Source organism: Macrotis lagotis, chromosome 8, assembly GCF_037893015.1.
Source record: "Macrotis lagotis isolate mMagLag1 chromosome 8, bilby.v1.9.chrom.fasta, whole genome shotgun sequence".
NCBI classification, from domain to species: domain Eukaryota; kingdom Metazoa; phylum Chordata; class Mammalia; order Peramelemorphia; family Peramelidae; genus Macrotis; species Macrotis lagotis.
In genome coordinates, this window is record NC_133665.1 from 164,482,212 (window position 1) to 164,500,535 (window position 18,324).

The 18,324-nt window shown below is 36.3% G+C and overlaps 1 protein-coding gene across 1 annotated transcript in view; it reads right to left on the reverse strand.

Moving 5' to 3' along the window:
- TAFA1 (TAFA chemokine like family member 1) overlaps window positions 1–18,324 on the reverse strand; it is a 544,623-nt gene that overhangs the window by 94,811 nt on the left and 431,488 nt on the right. Inside the window, exon 3 of the mRNA XM_074198777.1 lies at window positions 83–223. Coding sequence (XP_074054878.1) covers window positions 83–223 — 141 coding nt within the window. The remainder of the gene's footprint in view (window positions 1–82; window positions 224–18,324) is intronic.

Below are 18,324 nucleotides of genomic sequence, written 5' to 3' on the forward strand. Positions count from 1 at the left end.
ATTAGAGGGTAAAAGGTGAAAATTCATTAAAAACATAGAGGGAGACATTTAGATTGGTTTGAGGGGAGAGTCGTCTACTTGCCATCAACACAGGACGGTCGGTTTCTGGTTGTTCCGGCCACTTTCCCAGGAAGGCACGAACATTTTACTGTTTGTGACCTTTCTTCAATGCGGTTCTTATTACAACATCTGTGTGCAGCTATAACTTCACAGGTTCCTCCTTCTGGCAATAAATAGAGGAGATATGTGTTAGAATTGCAGAGCCTAATCAAAGCTTCCAAGAAAATTAGCATCTAGGATTATGGAAAAAAAGAATTAAAAGGGATCATCTCTGATTTAGATAATCTTAGAAAACATAGTCATTGCAGAATTATATTTTACAGGCCAAAAAATGACCAATAAACCAATAAAAGTGCCAATAAACATCATCTCAGTGATTCCAAATTGGTATTGAGAAACATGAAGGCATGGAAAGCCTAGTATAGCCAATTTTTTTGTTGTTGAGGCATTTCATTTCTGACCTTATTTGACATTATTTGGGGTTTTCTGGGAAACCATACAGGAATGGTTTGTCATTTCCATCTCCATCTCATTTTATGTATGAGAAACTGAGGCAAATGGATTGAATAACTTGCCCAGTGTTACGTAGCTAGGAACTGTCTGAAGTAGATTTGAACTCAGGAAATTGACTCCCCCAATTTCAAGACCAGTGCTCCATTTACTGTACCGTCCAGCTGTCCCCATAGCCAGTACATATCTGGCCAAATGTAATGGGTTAAACTCTCAGAGCCCTCTCTTGCTAGGTCTTTTCAGACACATTTGCTTCTCCAGGATCCTTCTAAGGACAAGCAACTAGAAATCATAGCAAAACAGAATAGATGAGTGGGAACATCAACTTGAAATCAAAGCTTTCCACCTCCCACCCACCTTCAACAGGGTTGCATTTTATATCCAGTTGTGGAATATTATCCTAAATTGCTCTTAATAGACCCAGGCTTTATCCACATATGAAAGAATAGTTGGAGAACTGGGTTGTTGGCTTTGAACCATGACTCAGTTCTCAGAGATTGGTGCATTTCCCACAAACTGAAATAGTTCAGAACTTTCTGGAATGATCATCCAGAATGAGGCCTCTATGGGACTGTGAGAAGCTTCTCTGGTTTTGGGGATACCATTTAAGCCAGTTACTTCTCCTGTGAAGCAAAAAGTGTCCTAGTAGGTGGATTTAAAGGAATCAATTCTCCTTCCTAGCCCTCTTCCCCCAAAACTTAGTTCAATGCTCAAGATGAATCTTAAGCCCTCTAGGGGATCTTGCCCTTAGAATGACAATGATCTATCTAATGGAGCTGATATGTTTTAGCTCACTGGGAGCTAGCTATGCCTATATACTTTGTGTGTAACAGGCAGATTTGGGGGAAGGGAAGCAATTATGTGGTCATTTAGCTGGGATACTGGAACCTTTAGATGTCGCAAGTTCATTTTCTGAAAGAAACCTTTCCCTTTTTTTGAATTTTGTAAGGCAACAAAGTTAATTAACTTGCCCAAGGTCACACAACTATTAAGTATTAAATGACTGAGATCAGATTTGAACTAAGGTCTTTCCGACTCCAGGGTTGATGTTCTATCTACCCCACCATCTACCTGTCTCCTCAAAGCCTTTCTTTTGTCCTCTTTTATCATTAATGGATTTTAAGATCAGTCAATACATACATATTTTTTAAGTTCAACATTCCACTAACTAATAGGAATATAGCTAAAAAGATTAGAAAGTTCCTGCTCTCAAGAAACAGCTATGCTTTCTAGATTCAAAGCAATAAAGGTGAATAGAGAAAATTTATTCCAGTCATTTCCCTTTCCAGATGAGGAAACTGAGCCTATGGAAGTTAAGGGACTTTCTCAAGGTCACATGTCTAGTAAGTGGTGGAGATGATGGAGTGTTAATGAAGAAGAGGGCTGATCATGCACCAATGCTTACCTGACTTGAGCAACAGTCAGATGTATTTAGCTCAGGTAACAACCAGGTAACAACATCCTAGACCTACCAGAGAATAGTTATTTCTGGTATTATGAAACTGTCCCTAATTTTAGCTGTACTGTTTGGACCAGACATCATGACTGGAACCAGGTTTTTGACTGAGACTGGCCTAATATCTATTCTCTTGAATTTATTATATCTGAAATCTGATCTGATTTTAAGATCCATCAAGCAAAGTAACAGACATGCCCCGATACCACTAGATAGCAAATTTAGTTTCTATATAGAACATTGTATAACAATACACAATATTATACTATTAGTTCAATAGGGCATAGAATCCATGCTTATGGGTGGCTAGGTGGCGCAGTGGATAGAGTACTGACCCTGAGTTCAAATGCAGCCTCAGACATTTAATAATCACCTAGCTGTGTGGCCTTGGGCAAGCCACTTTAACCCCATTGCCTTGCAAAAAAAAAAAAACCCTAAAAAAAAAAAAGAATCCATATTTATCTGGTTTGCCATCTTGGAGTTAATGAAGCCAATTACAAGTGCCACTGGGATATCACATCCATTATAACGTATACCTATGGGAATGAGAGGGCAAAGTTAGCCTAGAGATCAGTGTATATTAAGCCTATGGCAACCTATGGGGGTTTTAAATGCCAAGTCTCCATTTTTTCCTTTGGGAGGCAGTATGGGCTTGTAACTAGAATGATGCAGTTAGAATCAGGAAGACTTGGTTTGAAACTACACTTCTGTCATTCACTAGCTATATATCAAAGATGGTTCACTCCCTTGAGGCTATGATCTATCAGTGATTATAGATAGGTCGAAATTTGCACCAGTGAAAATGGCACTCACACTTAGAGTTCCTGCTGCCATGAAATCACAGGTCCTTGAGTCACACTGGTCTATTGATGGATTCATGAGCAGAACTTCCAAGCAGCTGGAGATCTTAATCAGAATGATGTTCAATGTTATGTATTTCACATCAAAAAAGCTCCCTATTATCAATTATGCTTTTCTAGGTACTTTGCTGATGTTCCTTTGGATGCCTATCATTTGCTATCTCACACTGGCACATGTCAATAGACAGATAAATAGACCAGCAGGTAACTTTCAGAAATCACCAGGAAGTAGAGGGAGAGATAAGCCAACAATGTAAGTAAGCCTTGTTTTTTTTTAGCTTGCTCAAACCCAAGGTGGTGATTTGGAGTTAGGGAAGAATCCAACCGGGTTGGCTCTGAACAGCAACATCAAAAATAACAGTTAATAGTACTATATAATATACATAATACATAAGTAGCAAAAATTAGAAAGTAGTAAAAGTACAGTAGTATTATATTGCTATAGTAAAGAGTATATAAAATATCGTGTAGTATATTGTGTCACTATACATATTATATTGCTTACTAAATATGGTCTATAGAATCTATCTACATATAACATAGATTTCTATACTATAGTTTATACTATTTACCATAGGATTTACTACATTTGCTATCTATATACATGCAAAGTATTTATTATATTAAATATTATAGTATATAATACATTTATAAATATAATACAATATATTTATTATATTAAATATTATATATACATAATATGTGAAATATAGTATATACAATGCATTTACATATATTATATATCAAATGCTATATATTGTGTACAAATATGTATAAAAGGTACATTTTATGCTATTGACTATAGTAAGACTAATAAAACTAGCAGATTAGTTAAATTAGTTTTCCTGTAGTCAATTGTTTATAGTATAGTCTTTGTTATTGTTCAGTCATTTTTCAGTCATGTCCAATTCTCCGTGAACCTATTTGTCTTGGCAAAGGGATGGAGGTGATTTGCCATTTTCTTCTCCAGCTCATTTTATAGAGGAGTACCTGGGACAAACAGGGTGAAGTGATTTGCTTAAGGCCACACATTTTAGTGTTGGAGGTCAGATTATTCTTCCCGAATCCAGGTCTGGCACTCTATATACTATATCCTTGTATAAATTCTGTGTGTGTGTGTGTGTGTGTGTGTGTGTGTGTGTGTGTGTGTGTGTGACACACTATTGCCTATGATACATTCAATAAACTATAGCTACAAGAAGATGAATTCTCTTACTCAAATTGGTATAACTATTTTTAATATTTACTAGTTACAATAATATACAGTATGGTATGCAATTACTATTTATCATAGTATAGTATATATCATAGTATACAGTAGAACTACCATATTGTATCATGGCATGATCTATTATAGAAAGAACAGTAGAACTGGCCTTCTTTTCACTTTGAGATATATTTGTTCTTTGCATCTTGAAGGGAACTCATTGTTTCCTTTGGATCCTATTTTGGGAAATATTTGGGAGGAAATGAAAGATCATGGCTCCTCATCAATGATGAAAATTGGCTTTTCCCAGCCGTCCTGAAACTTGGTTGGGATAGATGCCCATTGTCCTCACAGGACATGGGAATCTAAAGACCTGACCTCACTGTTGTGCTCTATGAGAATGGAGGAAAAGAACCAAAATGATAATTCAAGTTTTCCCTTGGTGAAGAAGGACTCATTCTGTCATTTCTCTGCCTTGGAAATGACATCTGCCCTTTCTAATCTCTCAAATTTTCATTCTGCAGAGTGATCCTTTCAAACAAACAAACAAAAAACACCTGGGAGAATTACAAATTTAAATTATATTGTTCTCTATTTTCATACTGAACAATCCCCATGGTTTTCCTTAGCAACATCTCTACACAAACGCCATGTCCAACTATACAATGTGAGAAATTGAGGGAATTATTTAGACAATTAAAATTACCTCTAGTCCTGCCTAAAATAGGTCTAGAGATCAGACTATCTATAAAATTGAGCTCCAACATTGAACTCTCAGATAATTTGGGAAATCATCTTTTTCCTTGTTGTTCTACCCTTGTAACCAGAATAATTTTCAGGTGGTGAAGAAATATAGTTATTTTGTTTCAGCAAGAAAAAATTGGTTTTGAAGGGAAAAAAGCCAGTGGTACTGATTTACCTCGGGCATTTTTACACTGATCACACTTGTACTTCCATTTTCCCTTGCTTTGGCAAAACCCAGACAAAATAAAATACTATTTCCTGGATGATATAATTAAAAGAAAGCTAGACTTCAAGTCTAGAGAGAAGAAAGTTCAAATTCTGCCTTTGACTTTTACTAGTTGTCTGACAATGGGCAAGCCAATCAGCCCAAGCCTCAGTTTTCTTATCTCTAAAATGGGGGTGATGATATTAATTTACAAGGTTTTTATGAAAACTAAATGAGATTATGTTCATTTTTTAAGGTTATGACTCACCAAAACCAAATGTTCCCTTTCTTTATTAATTTCCTAAACTAATATTAGCAAACATAAAAAGTCAATTGTCACAAGACTTTCCAATTGTCTTGCATGAGGTGGTAGAGTTCTCCTATTACCACTAATGAGTTGTCCGACTTAGAGTCTGTCCCATCACCTCTCTGGACTTTGATATTCTCATATCAAAGGTTATATCCATGTTCAATGACTTCCACAAGTTGGAAGAGACAGGTTAATCCAATTATTTTGGAATGAGAAAAACAATGATAACATCGGCCTTTGAAAAATTTTTTAAATAATAATGAAAAAAGGTGGATAGCAAATTGTAAGTCAATTAAAAAAAAGAATTTGCAGGGGCAGGATTTGAACCCAGTTTTCTTGCTTTTGAGGTTGCGTTTTAATTACATCATGTCATCTCTCAAAGCTTCAAATTATTACTAGCAAAGGTATTCCTAAATGAAAGAAAAGTTCTGCACAGCATATATATTTTCTAGATTATTTCTGCCAGTAGCAAATTGCTGTCAGCAGGAGGTGGGGAGGTATAAAATAAACTGAGATTCCTATCCAGATCTGGAGTCAGACAGCTGACTCCTCTTCCCAGAACAATGCAGCACTGTCCTTAATGATTACCTGGAAATAAATATGGAAGATGAGTTGCTGAGCATATTGAGGTTTAAAAGTCCTTAAGGGAGGACATTATGATGAAAAATGAAGGTAGAGTCCAGAACCAGGGTGATAATGTCATAATTCATAGTTCCAGTTAAGGTTAGTCATGAACTACCAAAAATTTACATTAATTTTTTTTAATTAAAATGAATTTAACAAACATTTATTAAGCATTGGTTTTATGCCAGCCACTGCGTTAGGCACTGGGTCTCTACAAATGAACAAAATGAAATCCTTTATGTCCCCAAGGAATGTACATTCACCTGAAACTATAAAATGATAGCATGATGATGATGATGATGGTGATGATGATATTTGTCCTTCATTCTTGAAGAAGACCATGAAATCAGGGAGGTGATGTGAGGGGGGGGGGTCTCTGTGCTAGGTCACCAGCCTTACTTTCTCCTCCAAAGCCATCTGGGTATAGTGACCAGATATGAATCAGGACTAGAGGTGACCTTGGATACAAGGCAATCAGGGTTATGTGATTTGCCCAAGGTTCGGCTAGTAAATATCTGAGACTGGATTTGAACTCAGGTTCTATTGACTTCAAAGCTGGTTCTTTACCCACTGTGAAGGTTCAAGGAAAGGCTTCCTGGAAGAAGTGGTTTCTGAGGTAAGATTTGAGGGACACTGAATTCTATGGATTGGGTACATCTGGGTGGCATAATCAATATGGGACTGTCCTGGAATAAGGAAAACTCAAATCTAGCCTCAGATCTTTAATAATCATGTGACCTGAGCAGGTCACTTAACCCTGGTTGCCTTATTTTTCTCATTTGTAAAACAGGCTGGAGAAGGAAACGAGAACCCCAAAAGGGTTTCAGTGTTGAATATGATTGAACAACAACAAAATTTCTAAGAGCTAGAAGGGAGGTATGAATTCGTTCTAAGGCATAGGGCTAATTTTTGCAAAGGTGGAGGTAGGAAATATTTGAACAACAATCAGTTTATCCTTTGGTTGGAATTTAGATTATATGAAGGAGAAGAATGAGACATAAGACTAGAAAGATAAACAGAAACCTGATTGTGGAGTGTTTTAACTACTATCTGGAAGTCTCTGTATATTCCTTTTAGAAATAATTGGACTATTAGTGAAGTTGTGAACTGATCCAACATTCTGGAGAGCCCATGTGAATCTATGCTCAAGGGGCTATGAAACTGTGCATACCCTTTGATCCAGTATTAGCAATATTAGCAATAGTAGGTCTGTATCCCAAAGAGATCATAAAAAATGAAAAGAACCCACATGCACAAAAATATTTATAGCAACTCTTTTTGTGGTGGTAAAGAATTGGAAATTGAGGAATGCCAAGCAATTGGGGAATAGCTGAACCAGTTGTGATATAAGAATTCAATGGAATATTATTGTTCTTTAAGAAATGATGAGCAGGCAGATTTTAGAAAAACCTAGAAAGATATATGAACTGATGCTGAGTCAAGTAAGCAGAACCAGGAGAATATTGTACACAACATTAACAACACAGTGTGATGAACAACTATGATAAACAGCTTTTATAAGCAATAAGCCATAAAAGACAATTATAAAAGAACTGTGATGGAAAATGCCATCCACATCCAGAGAAAGAGCTATGGAGTCTAAATGCAGATCAAAGCATACTATTTTTCCTTCTTTTTGATTTACTCTTTGATTTTTCTCTTGTGACATTTTGTTCTGATTCTCCTTTTATGACATAACTTATATGGAAATATGTTCAATTTGATTGTGTATGCATGATCTATATCAGATTGCTTGCTGGCTTGGGGAGAAGGAAGGGAAGGGAAGGAAGGAAGGAAGGAAGGAAGGAAGGAAGGAAAAGTTTTTATAAAAATGGATGTTGGAAACCATATATATATATATATAGAAAAAATAAAATAAAAAATGATGATGATGATGATGATCAAAATAGTAATGATAATAGATATAATTGCTGCAAACTTCCTGAATCTCTATGATAGTGTCCATTTGATACTTTTGTTTCATATCACTAATGCATGAGTTTTCAATGTCCTCAAAAACACCCAAACTGAGCAGCACCTTTGGGCACTGTTCTTTTGTCACAAAATTCATGTCAAGCATCTTAAAACTATAATAATACTTGGGATCTTTTTATGCCTCCAAGAAAAGAGGGAAAGAAGGTAAAGTAGTATATGAGGTAAAAGGCATGTTTCACAGGTGATGATAGACAAGAGTAACCTTAAAAATAATATTAAAACCCATGAAACTTTTCCCCTAAACTTTAGAATTTAATTCATAGTGTCTTTTTTTTTGCCTCTATAGACCTGGCTTAAGTCTTTATCAGAGCATCTTTTCAGAGGGTGGATTTAAATAATAATGATTGTGTGAGTGGGAAAGAGTGCCTTGTTATGAAGCAATACCTATCAGACTAGCCAGAAAAAAAATCAATCAGAAATTTTGTTTTCAGAATCCAAACATGTGAAGAAAATGTTCTTCCTTTGAAGTGAAATGACTTCCATCAGCCTAGCAATTATGAGTAACTTCGGCAACATATCTGTTCTCATTAAGGATGGGGGAAGATAAGTAAAAAATACCTTCCTTTTAAGTTCCTGAGACTTTCAGAGCAAATTGGGAAAAGGTGGCTAAGGAAGTTAAGAAGCCTTTGGTGGAATAATGTTTAATTCTGGAATCCCAAAATTTTAGACATTGAAGAGCCCTTAGAGACTGAGGCCAAAAATATTGGAAATATCCCCCCTCCCCAATTTCCTCTACTATGTACCTGGCAAGTACCACCTTTTGGTGACAAGATCCCACCACCTTCCCAGCTAGCCCTTTCTACTCTTGGAAAGTTTTACTTTTTAGAAATGATGTCCCCACATCAAGACCTTATTTGTCATTGATACTTCCTGGTTGTGTCCTCTGGAGATGAGTAGCTTTAGTCTAATTCCTTTTCCATGTGACATCCCCTGAAACATTTGGATATAGTCCTCATGTGTCCCTCTAATCACTCTCACCATATCATTTCTTTTCTTCAGGATAAATATACCAAGGTTTCACAACTGATCCTTGTATAGAATAACTTTAAAGCCCTTTACCATCTTGGTCAACTACCTTTGAATGTCTTCTTACTTGTTATCGAATTTCTCAAAATGAGGCATTCATAATAAAAGCAGAATGGCAACATGGGATGTGACTAGGGTAAGAGTGAATCTATTGGTCAAATTGATGTAGATAGCAAACTTCTCCCTACAGAGTTTAAAAGGATGCTCATTTATATAGTTACATATTATACTGCGGATCCATACAAAGACAAAAACCATGGAAATCCCAAGATAAAAAAAATGCTCAACTATGACATTGCATTCATCCTTATTGAATTCAATATAATTAGATTTATTTTGGTCTGTTGTGATTTTTTTTTGGATCCTTATTCTGTAATCAAATATGTAATTCCATTGACTCTATAATCCTGCTTTTATTTGTGGTATTTGTATCAATATCTATGTCATAAATGACTATAAAATCTGGAGAGCTTTTCTTTTAAAGATTAGGAAATGGAAGTTGTAAGCAGTTAAGCCACTTGCTCAGAGTTACATGGCAGTAGGTGTTTGAGACAGAATTTAAACGCAGGGTTTCCTGCCTTTAAGCCTAGTAAGACATTTCACTATCTAACTCCAGTTTTCATCATGACTTGATGCAAGGACTCAATGAAAACTATGAGATTTTTTTTTTGCTATTTTGCTTTATGGCCTCTGGGAACACTGTAGAATTAAGTTGACCAACTCCTTTCTTGGTTTCTCTGAGTAGAAGCTATGGACCAGACATCTATTTAGCTTTGATGTTCCTGTGTCTTTGGATTCCATTCATGTGGTTCAATTGTTCTAACAGTATATCAATTTGCTGGTCACTGAGCAACAATAGCTTAACACCAATAATTAAATCAACTTTGATGGCTGGTTTAAAAATTGTGATACTTAATAGTTTCCGTTCCCCTCCCCCCCACCATTTTACCACTCTCAAAAATGAAGCAAAAAGGAAGAAGATGACAATTGGAAGCTATTTTGTTTCTTTGTTTGTTTCCTGAGTTTTCATGGCAAAATTTCAACACAAGAAGTAAATCTATCCATAGTATCACTGGGGCCACATTAACATTAAAGAGATTATCCAGGAAATGCATAATAGGAACATATGGCAGACTGATCATGTATGAATAGGTAGGTATAATACCTAGACAACTTGAGATTTATTCTGCTATCAAGAGAGGATTCAAATCTAGAAGAAGCTTCCAGTGTTTTGGCCATTTCTTCTACTCATGGCAGCACATGTCAAAACTTCTTTGGACAAGAAGGTATGAATGTTTCATGATCTGTTCCTTTAGAGAGAGTATACATATTAATGAAGTAATGGAACCCATTAAAGTATGGTTATTGTGTATCGGTTCTTAAATTATAACACTGAAAGTCTTGAGCTATTATAGTCTTTGATGAATCAAAGTTGAGTCAAATAAAGGGCAATATGATGAATATAAACAAACAAAAATGCACGTGATGAATATAAACAAGAGATGTGAAATAAAAGATGCCAAAATGGTTGACAGGAAAAGGAGGTGAGTTAGTGATATAGTGAGAAAGAGGGAGAACTGATGAATAGTCAGCACACTCCATTCTCATCCATGAATGACCAGGATAATTCAAACGTCCTCAGTATATCAGATGAGCCCAACGTGGGATTTATAGGAGAATATGGATGACTGTTGCAGGACATAAAAGGCAGTTAGTCATTTGATGAACATTTGTGGTCTATTATGTATCAGCAACTGTACTAAATTCTAAGGATACAAAGGGACGAAAGACTAGTTCAGTTTTTAAAGGAGCTAACAATCTAATGAAGGAGACAATATACAACACACACACACAGACAAACTGCATACAATATAAATAGGAAATACTTAACAGAAGGAAAAAAAGAGGCTGGAAAAAGTTTCTTGTAGAAAGTGAGAGGTTGGGAAAAGTTTCCTGTAGAAGTAGAGACTTGAAGAAAGCTAGGGAAAAAAGGAGGTGGAGATGAAGAGGAAGGACAGTCAAGGCATAGAGAAAATATTCAGAGTTGAATGTTATTCATAGACCAGCCAGGATGCCATTGGATCAAAAGATACAGGGCGGGTTGTAAAAGATAAAAAAGGCTAGGCTAGGAAATGCCAAAAAGAGGATTTTGTATCTCATCTATGAGGGGATAGGAAGCCAGTAGAGTTTATTGAGTGGGAGGGTAGAGAGCAACATACCCAGAAGTGCAAATAATGAATGAATGAGTTGCTCTCTCTGTTGCTGGAAGGAGGATATACATTAGCATCTTGATGAGGAAAGAATACTAGGTCTGTCATCAGAGGAACTTGAATTTGAATCCTGACTGTGTAACCTTGACCAACTAGAATTTCTTTGGGATTCTATTTCTTCATCTGTAAAATGAATATTGGATTAATTGACCTTTACATTCCCATTATCCTCAGATCCATGATGCTGCAAATGTGAAATCACAGATGCATTTAAGTAGATTCAGATAAATCAAAGATTACACAATTCACTTTTAAAATACTTGGCCATGGGTTTATATATATATAGCTCCTATGGGGCTAATGTAGCCTATATCAGAAATACATTTTGAAGGAAAAGGGGAAAAAATGAACAAATCCATAGGAGGTATTAGAAATAGTTCTGTCTCAAGCCAGTGGTACTTAATTATTTTTTGTATCATGGACCTCCCAAGATTGTCTGGTGAAGTCTACAGACCCCTTCACAAAATCATATTTTTTTTTAAATTTCATAAAGCAAAATGCATAAGGTTACAAAATAAATAAATTATATTTAAATGCAGTTTTCAATATAATAAAAAAAAAACACAGATTCATGGATCCTAGGAAAAAAGCCCTTAACAGACCAAACCTTTCATTTCCTTTCTTTCCCAGTCCCAGTCTTCTCAACCATAGAACAATGTTCTGTTTGGAACTCATTTATTCCTCCCTTAATGTGACATTTTAATGTGCTCGATGATCATGATAGGCTCCAAATTCCAAAGTTGTGCTCTATTTGTTCCCCCAAGTAGGAAAATGGCCAACACATTTCCAACACATTTCTGAGCTAATTTCTATAATGTAGATCAACTTTAGTCCTAAATAAATTTTTAATAGCTGTCATAAAAACATAGTGAAAAAAGAATTTTAACAAGTAAAGGACCAATGAGGCTACAATAAGAAAATACTTGGTTCTTGACTACTTTCTAATACAGTTCTTTTATTCATGATCAGACAGCAGTAACTGAGAGCTTTATGAAGGAGGAAGATTGGAGGGAGAAGAGGAGATATCTAAAGTCTTAGGCATCAAGCACGTTGAATTCTATTCTCAGACCTGCCAGCAACTTGGTGGGGAGAGAAAGGACATAGCTGTCACATCTGAGTGCCTTTAGTCTCCACAAATAGACTGGGGCTGATCCAGGCTTACCTCCTTCCTACCCTTCTGAAATCTTATGAAAATTAACATACTGATCAAAATTACATACCACACATTCTGAATAGGTTTGAGTGAGGCATCTGTTGGGGGAGTTACATGTCTAGATAACACACACACATAAATGCATTACATACACTTATAAATTATTATACTATTTGCTTGGTGTAGTTTCAAAGACAAAAAAAATCTGTCTTCAAAAAGTTTTATGTTCTATTGAGGAATACAATATATAGAAAGTAAACATTTGAGGAGGGAGGCAGAATTACCACCTATGAATGAATATTTTTACTCTTATTTTTTTCTCTCTAGCCTAAGTATAATTAAACATATCCCTCCCCCAAGATCTCTGGGAGTAGTTTTACAATAAAGCTGAAGATATCTGGGGAGGATATAATCATGAATTGCTGTTCCAGAAAGGTGGACTTACAATGCAACAACATGAAGCAAGCTTGGGACTTATTGGTATAATGGAATTAGTTCTTGAGTCTTTGCTAGAGTCTTAATGGGTACAAAGAATTTGACTTTTATCTCCATCCAGTGAAGTGGCAGCAATCTGAAATATGTTCCCAAAGGCAATGTGATACAAATGGAGTTATTCCTGGATCTGTATTCAGAGGTCCTGGGTTCAAATCTTGCATTTGAAATTAAGAATAGGATGAGACTTCAAGGAACAGTCCAAGCCTCTCAGTTTACACATGAGGAAGCTGAGTCACAGAAACATGAACCACATACCAAAGGGTATCTAATGAAGTTTCAAACTTTGGGTTTAGAATTCTTTGGGGTGAGGTCCCCAGGATCTGCTGTTGGGGCCCCTTCTCTCAGAAACAGGCAAATAATAACAATTTTTGACTTGCTGATGGGCTGGTAGTAGACCTTGAGCTTTTTATAGTGTCATTCATGGCTTCACATATCTGGCTTTAGCCACTTCAAATATGGTAGCAGCAATGAAGTCCAAGAAGCAGTGACCTAGTGGAGAATCTGTAGCACCAGGAGTAACACCTCACTGCCTCCAAGGTTCCTACTACTTCAAAGCTGTGAATCTATGACTGAATCACTTCTGGAAAATGACCAAAGGAAAATATAGACCAGGTCCTAAATTTCAACTGAGTATGAGATATAGCCAACCCTTATTAAGAAAAGAGCTGGACATGACTAGGTATATCATCTGAAAGAAAAAAAAAGAACACTTTTTTGAGAGTTTGCTTTATAAAATAAACTCAAAGCAAGGAAAATTCCAGGATGAGGAATTTCAGTCATCTTCCTCATTAGCATAATAGTAGCCACCTACTACTACTACTACTACTACTACTACTACTAGTCATTCAGGATGGAAGAACACATCAACCAACCAAATGATTGGAGGCATGAGCTGCATAATTATATTTATTATAGTGAGGAGTATGCTGGAAAAAAAGCATCTTTCCCACTTATCTTTACTTGAATTGGCCTGATTGACAGGAAACTATCAGTCAAAGGATGATTGGAGATGGTCTGGGTATCATAGGAATCTTGACCTTGAATTGGTTTCACTTCTTGCCCTATCAGTGAGGCACCACAGTACACCATCAATGTTGGGCAAGGACTAACATGTGATATTAGGCGTCAGATTGTGATAGTTGATATATCCAAACCTATCTCTCAAAGGACTAATTATCAGTTCTGTCTTTCCTTTTAGTCTTTCCTTGACTTTCCTTGCTTTTCTTTCTCCCCTTTTGATGAGGTATCACAGCGTATCATCAATGTCAGCATATGACATCTGGCAACAGATTGAGATTATCAGGTACATCCTAACTTGTCTCTCTATGGGCTAATTGTCAGGACGATCTTTCCTCTCAAAGCTTCTATCTTTGAATTGTGAGTTATTCATCAGTATGGTACAATTGGCAATAGCTTTAACACTAGGAAAATGTTAACCAAGTTCAGATCCCTACATTTGGAATGGAGGAGATGGGCACTGTGAGGTGTTCAGTGGGGTAACACTGCCAATCCTGAAGAAGCCAGAAGGAGCCCTGGGGAGAGTTGACTTTTCTTTGTGAAGGGCAGGGCCACCCTGGAATGGGTTTGATCTGAGAGAGGGGCCTGTGCCTTGGAAAGCATCCTGGTTCCAAAGCATTCAGTGAGATTGAGTTCTAAGGAGTGGCATAACCTTAAGAATGACAAGTTGACATTGTCCAATTCAAAGATGGAAGGTTCGAGAGGAAAGACAGTACTGACTACTAGCCATGTATTTATTCTTCAAAAGCCCAATAATTAAAATGGTCAGGTGGGATTCAAGATGATGACAGCAGAAGAGGCATGTTTATTACCCCCTAAAATGATTTTAATAACTTTTGAAAATGAACTTATTTAAAACTTTATGGAAGGCTGTTTTCAAATGTTCTCTTCTATGGAATAGGGTATCTATTTGGAGAACTGGAATTCATTAGTTATAGATTTAGGGCTGTAAAAGCCATCGAGACCATCCCCTTCAATTTACTGATTCAAAAACTTAGATTTAGAGACCTTAAGTGTCTTACCCAATGTCATACAAGTAGCATTGCACACAGTAGAAGAGTGAAAATTTGAGACCAGGCCTTCTGACTGCAAATCCATCTCTCTTTTCACTGTATCAACCCCCTTGATCAAATCTACTCAAATGTTTGCTATGAATATATTGCCTAACCAACCCAATGGTCAACTCTTAATGGTCTTGGTTATTTACAGCAAAGTTATCAACCACATGGCCTGCAATTCTCATGAGTATGGCCTAAATCAAATTAAAATGTAATTGGGAAATATTTAGCAAAATAAATCAAAATAAAATAAAATACACATAATATTACATGTTACAACTAAGTCATGAATCCTCTAGGGATCTTTAATGTATGGTTTAGTGTCTCTCCCTTTCTGAATTTGACACCACTTATTTCTGGGTCAAAATAAGAGGTTACCACAAAGGTATATTTTATATTTCAAAAATATTCTCTGTTTCTGCAGCCTAATGGGGTCAGAACCGATCAGTAAACACACATTAAGGGAGAAAAGATCAACAGAAGTGTAGATTTGTGTTACACATTGTAAAAGTCATTAAGTATGACTCAGGTGAAAAACATCTAACTTCTCTTTTTGACAGTGATGACAATTTAATAGTATTTGACTCTACCAGAGTTACATGGCGCGTCCTAAGGCAATGAAAGGGACTGTTTATCAAGATGATAAACAGGCTTTTATACTCTCCTTGGCTGTGTGGATGTGATTGGAAGTCTAAGGCCATTGGAAATTCACTTATGTTGGCCACTAGTCAGATCATTTGGTTTGAAATGGGCCTCTCTCATGGCAAAATATTAGGGAAGGGCATTACTAATAAAAATCCATGTGGATGGGCACACATGCTTACCAAAAACTAGACTGGGCTTCCTAGAGTGTAGTGCTGTGAAGGAACTATTTGGCAGAGGAGAAATGCCTCTTTTAAGAGGTCTTCTGCTCTCTGCATAAGATCTATAGAATTAATTATATCCTTAGGGTTGATTAGCTTGGAAGAAAAGGTCGGGTAAATTCCAGTACCATGAAAGGAAGAGTTTGTAGGGCTGGAGAAGAATCAGTAGTCAGCAATGAGAATTCCTAAGTCTTTCAAGACTGTAAGATGCCCTGGAGTATTGTACTTATTCCTATGGACCAGAGTTTTAGAAGGGCATTGATAAGCTAAAGGATATTGAGAGAAGGGAAACTAGAAATGGAAAAGTCTTTGGGTTGGTATCACTGTTGACTACTTGTAAAAACTGGAGATGTTTAACACAGAGAAGAGAACATTCCAAAGGGAACATGATAATTACCTTTGAGTATTTGAACAGCTGTTGTGAGAAAAGGAGATTAGATTTGTTCTCCATGGCCCCAGAAGACAAATGTAGACTTAATGGGAGGTTGTTGCAACTAAGTAAATTTAGGTTTGCTATTAAAAAAAAAAACCACACAAAAAGCCAAAAAACCTTCCTAAAACCCTGTGTTACTGCTTACATCCTATTCATAAAAGGAAATTTAAAAATTTTAAAATGTATATAAATTTGTTTAATGGTATTTCACAGAACACAAGTCACAGACTTTCCATATGTCAAGTGCCAACTGGACCAACGCATGCTGAGAGGACAGTCTTTTTTTTACAATGTGACTATGAAGTGCTGACCTAGTCTTAGCTTGAAGACTTCCCATGAATGGGAGCCTAGTCACTTAGTTGATTCATTCGTTAGATAGGTGGAATCAAACTCAAATAGAAATAGTTCTCTGCAAGGTAGTGTGTTGTCTGAGGAAGGAATAAATTAACATTAAGCACATTTTATTATATTTTTCATTTATTTTTGTAAAACATTTTCTAATAATATTTTAATCTCATTTGGGCTCACTTGGGAAGTTTGAAAGCCACATGTGGCTGGAGATTGATACGTCTACTTTAGATAATTTTAATTCTTAATGAAAATGGTTTAATAAAAGTGTTTGCCTACCTTACACTAGATTAGGTTTTCTTAATCTGTTTGTCTATCTGACTGTCTCTGTCTCTGACACTGTCTCTCTCTCTCTCTCTCTCTCTTTGGGATATTTTTGTCATCTGATGAAGTCTATGAACCCTCTTTTAGAAAAAAAGTTTTTAAATATGTAAAAGAAAATAAAAAGAAAACTGATTATATTGAAATACTTTATCTATATTCCTATATAAATTTATATAGATATACATACCTGTATATTTATATCTGCATGTTTGGTATATGTACATACTTCCACATGTATGTAAACACATGTGTATTTGTATGGATGTTTGCACACACATAGAGAGTTCAATTTTAGAACCACTATGCCAAGGGAGACCAGTCTCAAACATAATTAAGGAAATTATATATATGGATATATCATTTATAGATAAAGAACAAGCTGATGTCATTTGAAAGGTCTAAAATAATGTCTCCACTTGACATCTGGCCAGAATAGTAACTATCCTGAAAAGGATTAGTGTCAGTGGGTTTTGAAGAACAGAACTCTTGTTACTGAAAAAATTTGACTTCCCTGAAGGAAAGCACTGCATTCATGCAAATTAATGATAATAATGAAATAATGGGCATGAAAACTGGCCAAAAGTACATAAATTTAAACCTCAGGCTAAGATTTTGCTCTTCCCAGCAAATATTATTCAGGTTAATGGGGTCACTATGTGAATTGGGGCCACCAAGGGATGTTAGGTTTGCTCATGTAAAATTTCCACTAAGGTCAATAATGCATGAAGTCAATGGGTTGAAATGAGCCTTCAGATAGTATTTGTGAGCATATGAGGTCAATAGAGCCAAAGAATGCAAAGGCAGTGCTATATCTTACATAATTGGCCCAGTTCCCTCTTTTTACCTCTTTAGAATGCCTCTTGCACCCTTTGGTATAGGTACCAATAAGTTTTCCTTCTATTGAGTTAGTGGGAAGGACAAATGGATTCTTTATCTTTAATTTTCTGACTAGCCTTCTTCAGGTTTGCAGTGTTCTCATCTCTGATCTTCAGGTAGGAGAGTAATTCCCAGAATTAGTCAAAGGTTATTTGATACTCGGTTATTGCTATCAAATTCGGGTCCTTACACAGTGGAAAGAAAAAGGTCTCTTAAGGAAGAAAATGGGATTTGTTGATTGCTATCTTTGTGAACTTGGGCACATGATTTAACTTTTTGAGCCTCAGTTCCTAAACTGAAACATGGGTATAGGCCTCAAGGGCCTCTGAAGTTCTTTGTACCTCTAATTTTTTGATCCCAAAGCTAAGGCTACACCAACTCATCACATGCACAGCACTCTTCTGGGGGTCAACACTGCATAGGAATTTGGATTATTATTGAGCAATGGGAAAAATAGGAACCATAGGGTATGGGAGGGACCTGGAAGATT